Below are 15,739 nucleotides of genomic sequence, written 5' to 3'. Positions count from 1 at the left end.
TTGATGTGAAGAATCAGTGCTGCCTCTTGTGACATGAGAAATGGAGCTATACTTGCTAACAGCTAATCATTTACTTACAAAAGTGTTGCTCAGTATTTTCTCCAATGCATTTCTTACTCTCTGGCATTCTGTGTGTTTTGTGTGTGCCACAGCTTGAAGAGAGTTCTCTGCAGAGAAACTAATGGAGCTTCTCGAGTAGAAGCTGCAGTGCTTATATTTTGAACCCTGTAACGGAGAGTGTTGAGCCATGGGGAATGAATGAAAAAGTGCCCTGGTGTTCTAGAAGCTCATTTGTAACTCAGTGGTTTCCCCTAGAGAAGTCCAAGGTATGTTTGAATGTGTCCATTTGAACTGCAGAACAAGCTTTCTTCTGAGTGCTGAGTGTCAGTAAAGTTCTGTTGGCCTGAATGTTAAGACAGTGTTCTGGAAAAATCTTTAAGTGTTACAGAAAGAACACGTTATCCGTGTTTGTAATTCATGTTGGATTCAATGCTGCCTTATACAGTACTGCATTTGCCCCATCTTTGTACAGTAAGGAGTTAGTATTCATTTTTACCAACTAGCAATTCATTCAAACAGGTTGTTGCCTTCAGTGTGTGATTTCACCGATGTTAGTGAAATTACATTGGTGTATCTGGAAGGAGAAATGAAGGCACAGTTACTGCAACTTGTCTAAGGTCATTCGGTGAATCTGTCCCAATGCTGACATCAGAGCACAGCAGTGTCTGATACTGAGTGCCCGTATCCTGTGACCATAATCTCTACCTCATACCTCAGCGATTTAAAACCTGCCAGGTCTCCTCTGTGCCCCCGTGGTAATTATTATCTGGAAACTCTGACTTAGTTGACAGCCTTTCTCAATAAATAAAGGCACATTGTGTATCTATTCCTTATCTCACATACACATCTGAGTTCTTTTTTTCCTCAGTGTGGCTAAAACTAATGCTGAATAATGTCATGCTTTAAAAAACATAATTTTTAAATCAGTTATGGGTCACAGGCTGGCTCAATGAGGGATCTTTTATGCTGGTAATATTAAGGAAGTACAAACTGTGCTATCAGTTGCATAGTCTGAGTCCCCTAGTTTCTACCTTCCTCAGTATCTTTGTGTTCTGAAGCCAACATGAAACAGGAAGGCAGACAGGAACACGCTGGTTTTTCAGGAGGTTTGTAATAGGCCGTGCTATGCTCCTAGTCCTGCTCTTACACTCTCATCACTGAGCCATTTTTAATATCCTGGCTCTGCCTCACCATTTTTTCCAACCCTATGCCAGCACTATTTGTAGTTTCCCCACCTGTTACCCTGAGTATTACGTGGTGACTGTCTGCGTATTGCTCTACAAATTCCATTTGCTAACAGGCTGGCTTGTAGCGCAGCAAATAAATTACCATCTGCATTTCCCAGTTTTTTGTTTGATGTTGCATCTTTAATCTATGCAAAATATCTATCAAGGCTTCTGATTTTATCTTGCTCATCGTCTCTTCTGCTTTTCTGAGACGCACCTATCTGTACAAGATGCGTTAAACAGAGGCTTAAAAGATAAGGGAGTTCAGGTGTCGTGGGTTTGTGTGTGAAATATTTAATAGAGAGGATGAGGGCTAGTGCTTAATGGGGGCTCTCCTCATCCCTGAAATGTATGATTTTATGTAGTGCTCCCTGACAGTAGCCATCACTGGAGGGTTTGTTCTCTGCTGTGCCTTATCTTTCAATGCTTGCTTTGGAGTTTGTGGTTATTATGACTCATATACTACTGACAGAGGCCAGGTTTGAATGTTCCTACTCATATTTGTCTTGAAGCCTTTCTGAGAGCCAGGACTATCTGCTGCACCGACTACAAGGCTGCTAATGTGACTCTAGGAATTGTAGGGACACCCCTCCAGCATATAAGGGACCCTGAATGCGTGATCAAACCTGACATGCTAACTTACCCTTAGGCATATTTGGGTGCAGACTAAACACAGACCTCTGAAACAAAGATGGAGATGAGGTAGGTGAAGCATGCAGCAATTAGACTTGCTCTGTAGGCTCATCAGGCCTTTTTGAGATAGAAAGCCTCTGCTCCTAAGAATATGTGATTTAGGTAGACATGAAGAACCAGAGCAAGCATCATTAACTGTTTTAGAGAAGGGAGAGTGCAGCACAACAAGCTTGTTTCTCATTCCATCGGTGGGATCAGTTGAACAGACCAAGTCTTAGCTTTTGGGGGAAAAAATTACTTGAAGCAATTTGCTCAACATTGTGTAGAGCGTTTTAAACTGGGGTAGATCACACAGCGTGTCAGCCTCGTGACTTTCCTTCCGCACAAAGAGCTGGCAGCAGTCAGTGGTCCCAGTACAGTCAGCATTTTCTCCATAATCCTAAAGCTGTGCTTTAGTAGTATCTGTCCCTCCTATAAATGTTTCTTGCTACACTTCATCCATGGCTGCGTTTCAGGGGTAGAGTAAGTTGTCTCTATATATAGATGGCGAAGTACTTTGAGATCTTTTGAAGTCAGCAAAGCATTTTTTTCAGTTCTTTCTCCATTTGCATTTCCAATACTTAAAGAAGAAATATATAGAGCACGCTTAGCTTCTATATAATTAATATTACCATGCGTGAGTAGGGTAGTAAGGATTTTTCGGAGGGAAAGACTGTCTCTCTTGGTGCTACATGTGGCAGGGCTACACTATGTGTCCACAGTGCTGCTCTCACTGAGCTCAGGCAGAGTCAAAAGTTTGGTTCCCATGTGTGTGCGTCTCTTTGCTCTCTTTCTGCATGTGCTCGTTTCACTTTCTACATGCCAAAGGACATCTTAAAAAGCAGTTATGACGTCCTTTGAAAACAACAGCATTTTACAGTCCATTTAAGATTTTTAAAGCTTACTCGATTCAAATAAAAGAATTATGAGGAGGAACATTGTTGAAATTTGGATTCTCAAGGAACTTAATGCAACTTGTGCCACGAAGTCCTGCCTTCCTAAGTTGGAGCTGTGATAAGAAATACTGAGTTCCCACAGACCTGTTGTGCTGTTTGGAAAGCTCTGGCTTTGTGCTCCTCATACATGGAAAGCACAAATCATGTCTTATGGCCGTGGTGTTCTCTGGGGTAAGCCCTTATGAAAATTTCTGTTGACATGAACTGCATCTGTCTGCCTCTTCTGAAATAATACGTAAACAGTTGACAGTTCAGCACTGCTGTCTCCATTGCTGATCACCTACAGCTGCCTTATTTTAATCCGTTTGAAAAACATGAATATTCCTTTTACCTTACCATGTAATAAGCAGTCTATGTTTTTTGTACCTCAAAACTATCTGGATCTAAAATGTTCTGCCATGGCAGCTTAAAATGCTCTATGTTGGCCACCATGATCCATTTTCTCTACTTTGGACGTTTGTTCTTCCTTTTCTGCTCAGTTTGCTTATTTGTTTTCTTTTTCCATGGAGACATGTAGTTTCTAGCTGTGCAACTCTGGCAGCTTTAGTGGAGATAGTCTTAACCTACCCCTGATGTAGGCATGAGCTGACTGAGAGCATTACTGCCTGTCCATGGCTGTTTAGTTCATACTACTCTGCTGGGCTCAGCTTTCCTTTCAGTGATCTGGAACAGACAACTCCCTTTCCACTTTGAATTTGGCCTCACAATTCCATTTTGGTGTGGACCTTCATTCATATGCTTCTCATTACCATCTGTACAGTTCATCCATAAAATTAAATTAAAGTAGTAAACAAAATACCAGATACACGTCCTAGCGCTCCATCTATAAATATCTTCTCTGCCTACTCGTGTTGTCTGATTAAAGGGTAGTAAGTAGTTATTCAGAGAACCTAAAACAAGTCAGATTCCATCAAAGTAGGCTGTTCTTTTGAGATCAGAATATTGTAGTTCGCTGCCTGCTTCAAGCTCCTCTATCAAAAAATGTGTCGTTAAAGCTGAAGCTCCCTCTTTTGACCTTTTCAGAAAGGAAAAAAAGTAATCATGCAACCCTGTCCATAGCAAGGGCTTGGAGCTGGATGATCTTTGAAGTCCTTTCCGACCTGAGCCATTCTATGGTTCAATGGTTTTCTGCAATAAAAATTCTGAAGTATTTTTTTCATCCAGAACATAATAACGTAGCCTACCTAATGTGGATTTTGAAGTGTTTCCCCCTTAACATGAAATGTATGGTCTTGAACTTTTGGTTCTCTCAGATTATGTGAGAGGTTCTGCGGTTCAAGGTGTCAATTGCTTTGAACAGTGATGATTTTTTGTTGGCTTTGTTATTAAAGTGATGCATTTACCAAAGTAATGAGTAAACATGGAAAAGAAAGGAGGTACCTTTGCAGCAGTGGCTAGCAGTATTCTGAGAAAAACTCAGTTATTAATGTACATACATCACTCTTTCAGAATTCTAGGAATTAAGGGTAGATTTCCCTTTCGTATCCAGACGTCTAGTGCTAATGCACAGTATGATGGGATAGTCACTGTCATCATATCATCTCCATTTGCATATCATGACACAGGCACTCTGGCCCATGTTTGTGATGAGAGCTGGAAGATGAAGCGTGCCTCCTCATTGTATGAAGCCATCAGTGCCCATGCAGCTCACCTGTACAGCACAGGGAGCGTGGTGTGGTACCATTTGATACCAGCTACTTTGGTCCTCAGGCAAAAGAGTGCCAAGGAAAGGCTCACCTCTAATGCAGGAATGCATTAAAAGGTCAGAGGTCTTGTCAGCGCAGGAGACAGCTCTGGTTTGGATCATTATAGCTTTGTGCGTATCCTTCCATGGCTTTCTTTTTAATTCTTAACTTTTCCTCCAGAAGTTTCTTCTGTGCTGTGCACAGTGAATAAGAAGGAATGGTTTTGCTGACTCCAGAGGCTTTAACAGTCCTTTAGGCAACAGGAGTTGAGAATGCCTCTCAAAACACAGATAACTGCCCATCCATAAAGGTTGGATATTAGGTTGGATATTAGGAAGAACTTCACAGAAAGGGTAGTTAGGTACTGGAATAGGCTCCCCAGGGAGGTGGTTGAATCGCCATCCCTGGTTGTGTTTAAGAGCTGTTTGGATGTGGTACTCAGGGATATGGTTTAGTGTAGGGTTGTTAGAGTTAGGGTTCTGGTTTGGCTGCGGTTGGACTTGATGATCTTCAAGGTCTTTTCCAACCTGAGTGATTCTATGATAAACTGCACAAATTACATCAGCGTAGGCAGAATGTCTATATATGTGAACAAGACCCATGTATGACTTGCTGATGTCGTACATTACTATTGTCATCAATATAAAGTCTGTGGTCAGCCACTTTTCAGATTACAGCTCATCAGAGCCAGAGCAGAAAAGGAGATGCCCAGGAGATAAAAGACAGCAGAGATTGGGTTTGGGGTTAGAGCAGAAGTGTGCAAGCACAACTTCCAACTATTAGACATGGGCTGAGAGTTTTCTAAGAGATCAATCATCTGCATGTAAACAAACGCCTGTGTGCAGCGTTCGTCAACACTTGCTTCATTTTAGAGGGAAATACTATAGCAACTCTGAGAATGTTTGTATTGAGCAGGTGAAAAGCACGTGTTTCTGATCTTGAATTTTGTTTTTAATCTGTTTATTGCATGGTAAGTTCAACAAACTTAGGAAGTTAAGCTTGAATTGATTGCATAAAACAGTCGTGTTGCAGTCTTTTGAACTCAGATTTGCAACCTGTCAATGGTTGCTGTCACAGATTTGTAAAGTTCACTGTTCCACAGATGTTTTTGTGCTCTTTTTGGAATGCAACGAACATCTTTCCTAGATGAAAAGATGTGCATTGTTCTTTTTAAGTTGTGCTTGCATACTTCTGCTCTAACTCCAAACCCAGTCTCTGTTGTGTTCTGTCTCCTGGGTGTCCTTTTCTGCACTGGTTCTAGCGAGCTGTAATCTGAAAAGCCGGCTGACCACAGACTTCAGATTGATGTAAATAATGTATGGCATCAGCAAGTCATACACTGGTCTTGAGAAACAGTACATGAAAGTAGATTTAAGAAGAAAACCTAATTAGAAAGGCAGGTGATAGGGCAGTATGTTATTGTCAGAGTGCAGGCGGGGAGGTGAATCTCCCGGTCAGCCCCCCCCTCTTGCTGTGACAGTCTGAGCTCCGCACAGCAGCAGCATAGCGGTGGGTGCGGCGGCCACAGCGTGGACCAGCGGCGCTGCTGGGCGCCTCTCGGCGTCTGCCCCGGGCTGGGGGGGAGGAAAGGGGCGGTGGCGGCGGTGCAAGCACGGGGTACCGGGGCCGCCACTCGGAGCGGAGCTGGGCAGACACCGGCAGCCACGTGACAGCCCGGCGGGGATAATAAGCGGCCGCAATGAGCAGCGCTGGGCTTCTCCGGAGGGTCGGCCGCAAGGACCTGCAGCAGCAGCAGAGAGAGCGAGCGAGACAGAGAGGGAGAGAGGGAAGGGGGATCACCAGCCATCAGCGACTACCTGACAGTTAAAGCCTCTGCTCTCGTCAATACTAACATCCTGTCTCCTTGGGAAAGGAAAAAGAGATACACGCACTGCTGTCTTCTACCCATCAGCAACCATACTAAGCTTAAGCATATATACATATTTAACTGTTAGAAGGCAAAGCAGTTGAAGCTGATCCCTGGGTAGGATGAACAGCATGAACCAGATAGAAACAAACATGCAGTACACCTACAACTATGAAGAAGATGAGTACATGACCCAAGAGGAAGAATGGGACAGGGACCTGCTTCTGGACCCAGCATGGGAGAAACAGCAAAGGAAGGTCTGGAAATAAAGTAATGTGTGTCTGTATGTGTGCTTCTTTGTGGAATTCTGACCTCACTCGTAGCCCTGCTGCATCTGGAATTGCCGGGGCCATGCAGAAAGGGCTTCTTATTTTAGAAGGGGAGGTACATATAAGGTACATATCATGTCATATTTTGAGGGAAAGGCACTCACTTCTTGTATTCTTAAGTGAGGTCTATGTAAGACAATAGTAATTAATGAGAGTCAGGTGTGTGTTTTTGTATTTTACCAGGAATGTTCTGTCAGTACCTCTACATTTGTGTGTTGCTAATAGTGATTCAGTTATTTATTTATTTTTTAACTTCACTTCATAGGTTTTAGAAAGAAGAGATGTTGCCTTGATATATATATTTAGCGTAGGTTTGGAAAATTATTGAATGAGTTACGTTCCCATGTGCCATTCTGTGTCTGGCTGAAAAAACAAGTCTGTAAGCTCCTTGGAATATGTTATTGTAGAGGAAACACTTCTCAGCTTTTAGGTTTAGGAAAGCAATTGTGTCACCAAATACTACTTATACTCCATTTCTGAGCACAGACACAGGTTGTATGTTCTCATTTGTTCAGGAGCCGTGTGAATGTGACTGTGAAGGACAGGAATGCCCGCTGTAGGAAGGTCAGTGGGCATGGTAGGGGAAGGTTGGTGGCTGGGCTGGATGATTCTTGTGGTCTTTTCCAACTTTAATGATTCTGTGACTTCTGAGTCATTGTAACCCTACCAACAGTCTTGCTAGCAGTTCAGTGCTTTAGTAAATGCTGCCCCTGCGATGCCTTTAAAATATGAGAGAAGAAATATCTAATTTCAGAACACTGGGTTTTAAGCTGCATGTGGAAGAGAGGGATGAGAGATACTGTAAAGAGTTTGTTGCTTCCTAGTGTTGAAAGTGATGTTGAAATCGCAGCCGTCAGTTCTAGGATTACAAGGTTATCTACTGGTTACTGGAAGGAGAAAAAGGGAGAGAAATTGAGCATTGAACTATAGGGCTGTATATACTGTTTGCCATAGGTGAGCAACTACAAGAAGTTATGTGGACTTTGATTAGATTAATTTTTGGGCTGTATCAAATTAAGAAAAAAGAGTTGCAAATATTGTATCTGAAGGCAGAGTCTGACACACTGTTATAGACACGGCTTCTATGTGAGTGTCAAAGTATGGGCTGTTAGAACTCTAAGGGCTTACATGTTTGCTTTTCCATGGTAATTAATAGAGCTGATATTTTCCCCTCGTTTTCACTTGTACCTTTCTGCTCACTGTGAGTTTTACATTATTTTGTTCATTTTCCTACACTGATATCTGTTCAGATCCTTTTGTACAAGTACAGTGTGTGAAATTCAGCAGCTGCAACTCCTAACCAGTTATTATATACTAGTGGTGATGCTGACACTCATTTTAGTTTCTTGCTTTGTATATGGTGAAGTATCCTTTCATGTTCTGCAATGAGAATGTCAGGGATTTAGGTGTTAATGATTAGAAACTGATCAGCTGTAACAGGCTGTGGTTACATCTGATGAAGATTAAATTGCCCAACATTTCAAAGAACACCGTGTTTTCAAAATGAAGAAATAATGGACTGGTTAGTAGGTAATCATCACTATAACATAATTTTCCTAGAATGCAGATAAGTAATAAAGAGGATTCGGGTTTTGTAGGCTTTCTTATGCTTGCAGTAAATCTCTTGGCTGTTATAGAAGAACAGAGAGTAGTTGATGTGAGGCAACATAGCAAGTTTCTTTCCGTTCCTCCAAACTAATAATGCTTCAGCAGAAAGTCTGGTTTCTATATTCACAAATGAAAGCTTACTGCCATAGGGTAGAGAGGCAGTACCTTGGCTACTTTGAGTTGTATATTCCCAGTACTTGTTTTTAATATTTAAATAATATCACATTAAAATAAAATTTAAGAGGGTGGTCCTCATTCCTCATCTTGGAAAGTCTGAATTTTTTGAAGACTGCAGATACATGGGCACAAATCTTTGTTCAAACTGGTAACATAATATAGAAAAATGATCTCAGTGAAGCCCTGGCAGTTGGCAGCATATATTTTCTATTAGACAGTCTTGGAACAAACCAGAAATAAATACCATTGTTTCTATTGTGGGCTGCCCTCTCCAGACTTGCCATTTCAGTGATATGCCTGGTATGAGATCTGTCAACAGATGCTGGTAACACATGATGACGTCCATAGGATTACAATGGCTGTGACGCCTAATTATAACCATAGTTCATAGAGTATTATGGTCTGCTGTTATCCAGTCTCCTTGGTGGCTGCAGGTGTTGGAATAAATATAATGTTATACGAAGGGAGTCTCAGTAGTAGCTTAGCTGTGACTCTCTGAGTATGAACACCAATTTATGTGCTTCGGTTAGGGTAATATTTAGCTTGTGTCAAATCAAGAAACAACAGCAATTTGACCAGAACGGTTTTGTCTTTGCTGTTGGTTTGTCTACATTGTATTTGGGACAGATACACTGTATTCAGTAGGTATTAGAGAACTACAGCCTTGGTGTCTTTTAAATGTGTAGATGGAAATGATTAGATTGGAAACTTCAGAATTTTGCTGCTTGACCCAATAGAGTTTGATTGACCATGTGTGCTTAAACAACAGTTGAAAGGTCTGTGACAGTGGCCATTTGTTTCTTCAGTACTACATAGAAATCAGGAAGCAGAGTCCAACTGGCCAGAAGGGCTGGGATATTCTTCTTGACTCCTTAACCTCCTTAGACTTCAGTTTTTCTGCTGGCTAAAAACAGGTCAAAAAAAGCATGTTTGAACTCCCAGTTGCTGTTCTGACAGTGTTGACCTTAAAAGAATACTTGACAAGTCTAAGAAGGTGAAGGGGTGTTCTTGAAGGTCATCTACTGTAAACTCATATAGAAAAAGCCTTCCTGACTTAGGAGCTTCCATGCAGACACCTGCAATGAAGCTTATACTCCTACTAAATGGAAACATCACTGTGCCCTAAGTAACAGGCAATAAAAATGGTCTACTGCATACATTTTGTTTTTTAGATAACTGTTGTTATAAATAATTTATTATAGGAGTGTACTTTTTTAAGCTTTGACATAAAATATTTTTTATTTGTTTTTTTAAAGAAGCGTTAAACCTTCAGGGCATAGAAAAGATCTGAAGATCATGAAACAGGTGTGATTCCTTCTTCAGGACAGTTGTATTGTAAAGGACTTAGTTGGCTACACATTCACATTTCATACATGTTTCCTCCAGATGTTCATGCATCTTTCTGACACTGTTGCACTAATGCACTAATGTATGTAAAGAAAGAACTGGAAAAATGTTCCTGGCCTTACTGATATTAATATAGAGGAATGTTCATATTCCAGTTTGCTTTATGGTCCTGATACCACCACTTTGTTGATGCAGAAGAGTTTTAATGTAGGTGTTGGCACCAAGAAGACAAGTGGTACTGTGGAGTGCAGGAGGAAAAGTGTTGCCAGCAGGTTGAGGAAGGTGATTCTCCCTCTCTTCTCAGCACTGGTGAGGCCACATCTGCAGTGCTGTGTCCAGTTTTGGGCTCCACAGTACAGAAGAGATTCCAGTGGAGGGCTATGAAGATGATTAGGAGACTGGAGCATCTGTCTTAAGAGGAAAGGCTGAGAAAGCTGGAGACAGAAAGACTGAGAGAGGATCTTAATATGTATTCAAATATCTTAAGTGTCAAGAATATGGGGCCAGACTCTTCAGTGGGGCCCAGCAACAAGATAAGAGGCATCAGGCACAAACTGGAAGTTCCACCTGAATATGATGAGAGTGATAGATTGTAGAGTTTCCTTCTCTGGAGATATTCTAAAGCCATCTGGGTATGATCCTGTGCTATGTGCTAAAAGGCTGAGGATGGGGGGTTGGACTGGGTGACTTCCGACCTCCACCATTCTGTGAGTGTATGTAAACGCAATTTCTGACTGTTTTAATGGTCTTAGAATAAACAAGAAAATGAGTTGTATTTATTTAGCTTAACTTTGCATTCTGTGGATACAAATCTTAGTGGCACTGAATGCTGTGCATGAGTGACGACTGACTTCAGGAAAGCTTCACTATGGTAAATGTTGTCTTTCCAGTAAGATTACATTTTTAGGGTGACCTATGAGGACTTACCTGCATTACCTTGTTTCATTGCTAATACAACTCCTGTTGTCCATGCACGTCAAATGAATAAATAAAGCAACAACTTTGGCAAATTCTTTGGAAGATGCTACCAAAACTGTGTATTATGGACGAAATGCTCCTTTTCCATGTGTTGGTGGAACTTAATAATGTTGAGCAGATTAAAGAGGTTGATTGCAGCCTGAAAGAGAGATTGACCTTGTGTTCAGTCTGACTTCAGTGTCTATAAATAGAATTACAGTCAGCGTTCCGGATTCACTCTGAACGCTGTGTGGTCTTCTGTGAATGGAATCTAAATCAGTTTCTTATCAGAAACCTTTTCTTGGAAAAAGTCTACTCGTGAATGAGAAGACAGATAAGCTTGTAGAAGCGAACAGCTACATTCCTTAAACCAGGAACAGGAGAGAAATGGCCACACTTGAATGAATGAAAAAGAAGTGTAAGGCAGAAAAGCATTGGCAGGAGAGGCTGGATGCCACCAGGAAGATTCAGTGCTGTAGAATCTGTGGATTTATAGGCTCTGGACTGAAATAATCGTTATGGAGAATATGGCTATATCTACAATGTGTACAGCGCATTCCGGCCAGGATCCTGCTCTCTTTGTGATGTTCTATGGAATTAGTCAGTTGTTAAGTGTTCCGATTGTTTTTCTCAGACTGGAAAATTACTTTCTTGAATTAGGAGCCTTGGAGTTAAGATCTCACAGCACACAAACAGTCCAGCTGTTCTCATCTCTTGAGGTTTTTCAGTGAAGTGACACTTCTTATGCACAAGGATCTATAACCAGAAGTGAATGTAGGACTGTGAGGGAGGGAAATGGTGCACTCCTTTCTAACAAAGTACCAGCCTCTTGTTAGTCATTCCTACTGCTTTCTATTATTGGGCATTTCTTAGGAAGATTGGTGTTCTATGTGTAGCTCCAGAACTAATTTCAGAACGGGATTTCTTTAGTAAAGAAGCAAGTCTACCATGTACCAGTGTTGAAAGCAGAATGATATTGTATGGAGATTAGTTTGGTGCAAGTGTATTGGAACTTCTGTGGGTTAAGTGCAAGGTTTTGTATAGCTAATAGTGGTTAGAAAAGCAAATCATTTCACCTTTTTAAACTTATTTTATTTTTTTCTTAATAACCATTCAGCATTGTACCTGCCTTCCATAGAAGCGCAATGTGATTCTAAATGTTATATGACATTGTAGATGCAGAGATTGTGCCTTTTGGTAACATTACGTTTTTAGCACTCCAAAGCCAAATGATTCTCCGGGTTCATAAATAATTTGTTTTTAAAAAAGCAAATGCCAAAAGCTGTAATGTTAAGAACATACACACGTAAAGCATGTGTTGTTTCCTTTTAAGCCCTGGGTGCTCTTTAAGTGACCTTCTTGGTGGTAGATGACCCCATGTAGGAGGCCATAGAACTTGGTAGTCAATGGACAGATTCCATTTTGCTACCAGTTTGTCTCAATGTTTCAGCATATACTGTGATTATATTAGATGCTGATGAAACAGAAGAACATGTAGTGACAGTGTCTCTGATTCCATGGAGAGCTGGTTCCATGTTGGTAGCTGAACTCTAGAGAAATATGGGATGTGTTTAAGGCTTACTCTGTATGATTGGTCTCCTAGAGATTAGCACTCATTGAAATAATAACACGTTAAGTTCCTCTTGCTGATGTTATTTGCCAGGAATGGTGTTTGGGAAGAACATGCTGAAAGGATAGTAGAATGATGATATTTTGTCAGTGTGCCTCATATCCAGTCTTGGAAGCTATCAATGAGGTGTTCAACTGAGAGAACTCTGAATACTGTGGTGTTTGTATATGAAGGAAAATTCAAACAAAGCTATTATGAAATTCACTTAACGAGAAATAATTATGGAGGTTGAATGAAGTTTTTCTTTATCAGTGACAAACTGACATAATTTTTTTTTTTTTTTTCTTTTTCCTGTCCATGTTACATTCTGCAATGTAAGCTCTATATGCTTTTGGTAGTGCTGTCAAATGGGTAATTCCTACAGTTCCAGTCCAGCTGTTAATTTCTACCAGCTCCCAAAGATCTGCCTGTAACAAAACTGTAAGCCTTACCAACCTCAGTGTAAAGAATTTCTTCATAACGTGTAATCTAAATCTGCCACCGTCACTACTGCTTGTCATGTTGTTACACACTGATTAAGAATGTCTCTCTATCTTTTTTATAGGCTCCTTTTAAATACTTGAAGGCCTCTATTAAGTTCTCTCCAGAGCCTTCGATATGCTGAACAACCTCAACTCTCTCAAGAACCATTTTGAACCCAGAAGAAAGGGCCACTGCCTTCCTACCTGTGCTCACAGATAGGCTGTACAGCTTTCTCTGAAACTCACATAGCAAAATGTCCGCAGATAGACCTATCCAATTAGTAAGACAATAAGGATTGGAAGAAAGTATGGATCTAAGTGGGTTTCCATAAGCTGCAATGAAGGTGCTTAAGAGCTAGAGAAAAGCTGTGTTTTAAGCAGTGGACTTTGCTATAATCTCTTGAGAGAAGGTCTGCGTCTTTTGCTCTGGGTCTGTGTTTGGGTCATCAAAGAGCTAAGAGCTGAGTGGATAGGTATGGGAGGTTTGTTTGGAAGCTGAGACTGCATTAAATGAGTCCAGTCTAGTAAAATTTTTAGCCCTGTTTAAGCAAAATGGGGCTCGGATGTGTTCTGTAAATTAGTGGATCCCAATAAGAAAATATCCTGATTACATCACCACTTTCTTAATCAAACTAAGATAGCTCTGTGGGCTGAATATTGACTTCTTTTGCTGGTGGGACAACGCAATTCAAAATCTTCCACCGAAGTGTGTTCATCCTTCTACAAATAAGACAAAAGGGATTCATCGCTATGATGGAAAAAATCAGATACTTAATGCCTAACATTAATTTAGTCACTGTTGCACAAATTCAGATACATTAAATGATGTTTAATTTAAATGAGGCATAGCAACTGGATTTTCTTTAGTTATGAAAAGTGACTATTATATAGATAGTAAATACTATACAAGTAAATTCTATATAGGTAGTATTTACTTTTCATTAAGTGGTATGTAAGTACTATCTTTTACATAGGTAGTGCTTTAGAAATATTTTACGGCTATGCACTGCTTATCTCAGCAAATACTAGAAGAAAAATGTATTCAGATCTAGTACTTCATTTCCTCCTAGATGAAATTTCACTCTTAGTAGTTCAGGGTGATTTCCAAATCTTCAGGTGTTTGATAAACTTGATTTCATTGAAAAGTTTTGTTAAAAAATTTTAACTTTTGTTCTTGTAATACTGCTGGATTTGCTGGGTGTGCCCTGTGTTGAAAGGCTGAAGCATAAAGCCGATTGTAAATCTATACAGGTGCTACACAGTGCTCTTTATTCCACCTAATAAAATGAGACATCTATTTAAAGGTAGAAGTTGCCTCTTTCCGCATCATTTAACCAGCAAATACAATGTAATGACCACTCTCTGTTACTGTTTCTGTACATATTCTGCTGTAGCTCTTTGCCCTGGTAGTACAAGTGCCTCTTTAAAGCAAATTGTGATAACATGGTGCCAGTAATCCTCAAACTACTGATGTGTGAGGGTTACAGGATAGCTGTTAATGCAGTAATGGTTTTCCTCGTTATTGTAAATACTGAAACAGAGCATCAGCAGAGATAAAGGCAGAAGAATTTGAAATAGTGTTCTATTTCACTGAAAGCACTTACTTGAGGTAGTATCTTGTAGAAACATGTTCTATTCTTCAGAGGGCAGGTTCAGAGGAACTACCCGTTAAGTGGCTAATAGTGTTTGTTTTTATATTTGGACCTTAAATGTCCATTCATGCTCCAAAATAGTGGTTGCATTATCTGTGTGTTGGTTTTACAGTTGAAAAGTGCTGAGTGTTTCTTTTACTTGATGTGAATGAGATGTTCTGTTCATGTCAAAAGCTTTCTCCCCAACTGCTCTTAACTGACAGAATCCCTTCAATTTGCAATTCGATGCCAAATCAGTCTGGCCACCCCTTGCTTTGATAACAACTAACTGAACCTAATGCAGAGTACATGGATTCTGCTCTGAGCTGCCTCCTATAAAAGCTTGTTCCTCTCTGCTACCATAGCAGGAGTCTGTGGGAAGTGGCTACCCTAGACTAAAATTAGCTTCTGTGCTTATTCCTTAAGTGTCTAAGGAAACACTCGTATTTTTATAGGTGTTGAACACCCAGGCATTTCCAATGACATCAAGAGGAACCTCTGAAAATCAGTCTGCTATTTTGGTACTCGCAGAAAGGCCTAACCGTCTAGCATTAAGTGATTTCTTTTTTTAAACTCAGTTTTATGTTTAATCTTGACAGCGGTGTCACTTTTCACTGCTGTGAGACTTAAGATATCACATTCTGGTGTATGAGGCAAGAAGAAAATGGGTACCAGCTGCATTAAGTGCAAATAAAAATTAAAGAAATAGTTGTGGAGTTCTGGGATTATTTTACCTGGATGGGTTTCTTTAGCCTACAGAAAATATCTGTAATCAAAATTGATTTCCAACTGTATTCCAGGGTGTGGTTCTACCACATGTTTTCATTGAGGGAGCAGCTGTCCACCCTTGACTCTACTCTTTTGTAGACTTATGATCCCTCTTGTTTTCTGGTTCAGCGATCTTTGGCTGCAGACCATATTGAATCATAGAATAATTCGGATTGGAAGAGACTTAAAGATTATTTAATTCCAATCTTGTGGAGGCTGATGTTGAGATAATTAAAAAAAATTTGCAGTAATCCCATTCACTTAGTTATCACTTTTTAATGCTAAATCAGTAACAGTTTGTAGTGCAATGTGTACAGCTAGAATTACTTGCGATGTATATGTTACGTACAATGCGCATATCATCC

General features: G+C 40.4%; 1 protein-coding gene across 4 annotated transcripts in view; it reads left to right on the top strand.

Annotated features, from left to right (window-relative positions):
* Positions 1-15,739, top strand: part of ACTN2 (actinin alpha 2) — a 67,363-nt gene that overhangs the window by 2,679 nt on the left and 48,945 nt on the right. For 3 of the 4 annotated variants that reach the window (XM_085543337.1, XM_015857896.3, XM_015857897.2), the window contains exon 1: positions 6,311-6,723. The exons of the other annotated variant lie outside the window; for it this stretch is intronic. Coding sequence is in view for 2 of the 3 variants with exons in the window: in XM_015857896.3 (XP_015713382.2) it covers positions 6,589-6,723 (135 nt within the window). In the remaining variant the exon portion in view is untranslated. Of the gene's footprint in view, positions 1-6,310; positions 6,724-15,739 lie in introns of those variants that run through there. 4 annotated transcript variants of the gene reach the window in all.

Source organism: Coturnix japonica, chromosome 3 (assembly GCF_054131305.1).
Source record: "Coturnix japonica strain WE chromosome 3, WE-NBRP24, whole genome shotgun sequence".
In the NCBI taxonomy this organism is placed as follows: Eukaryota; Metazoa; Chordata; class Aves; order Galliformes; family Phasianidae; genus Coturnix; species Coturnix japonica.
Note: the sequence above shows the minus strand (reverse complement) of the source record. Positions and strands in the feature narration are given on the sequence as shown.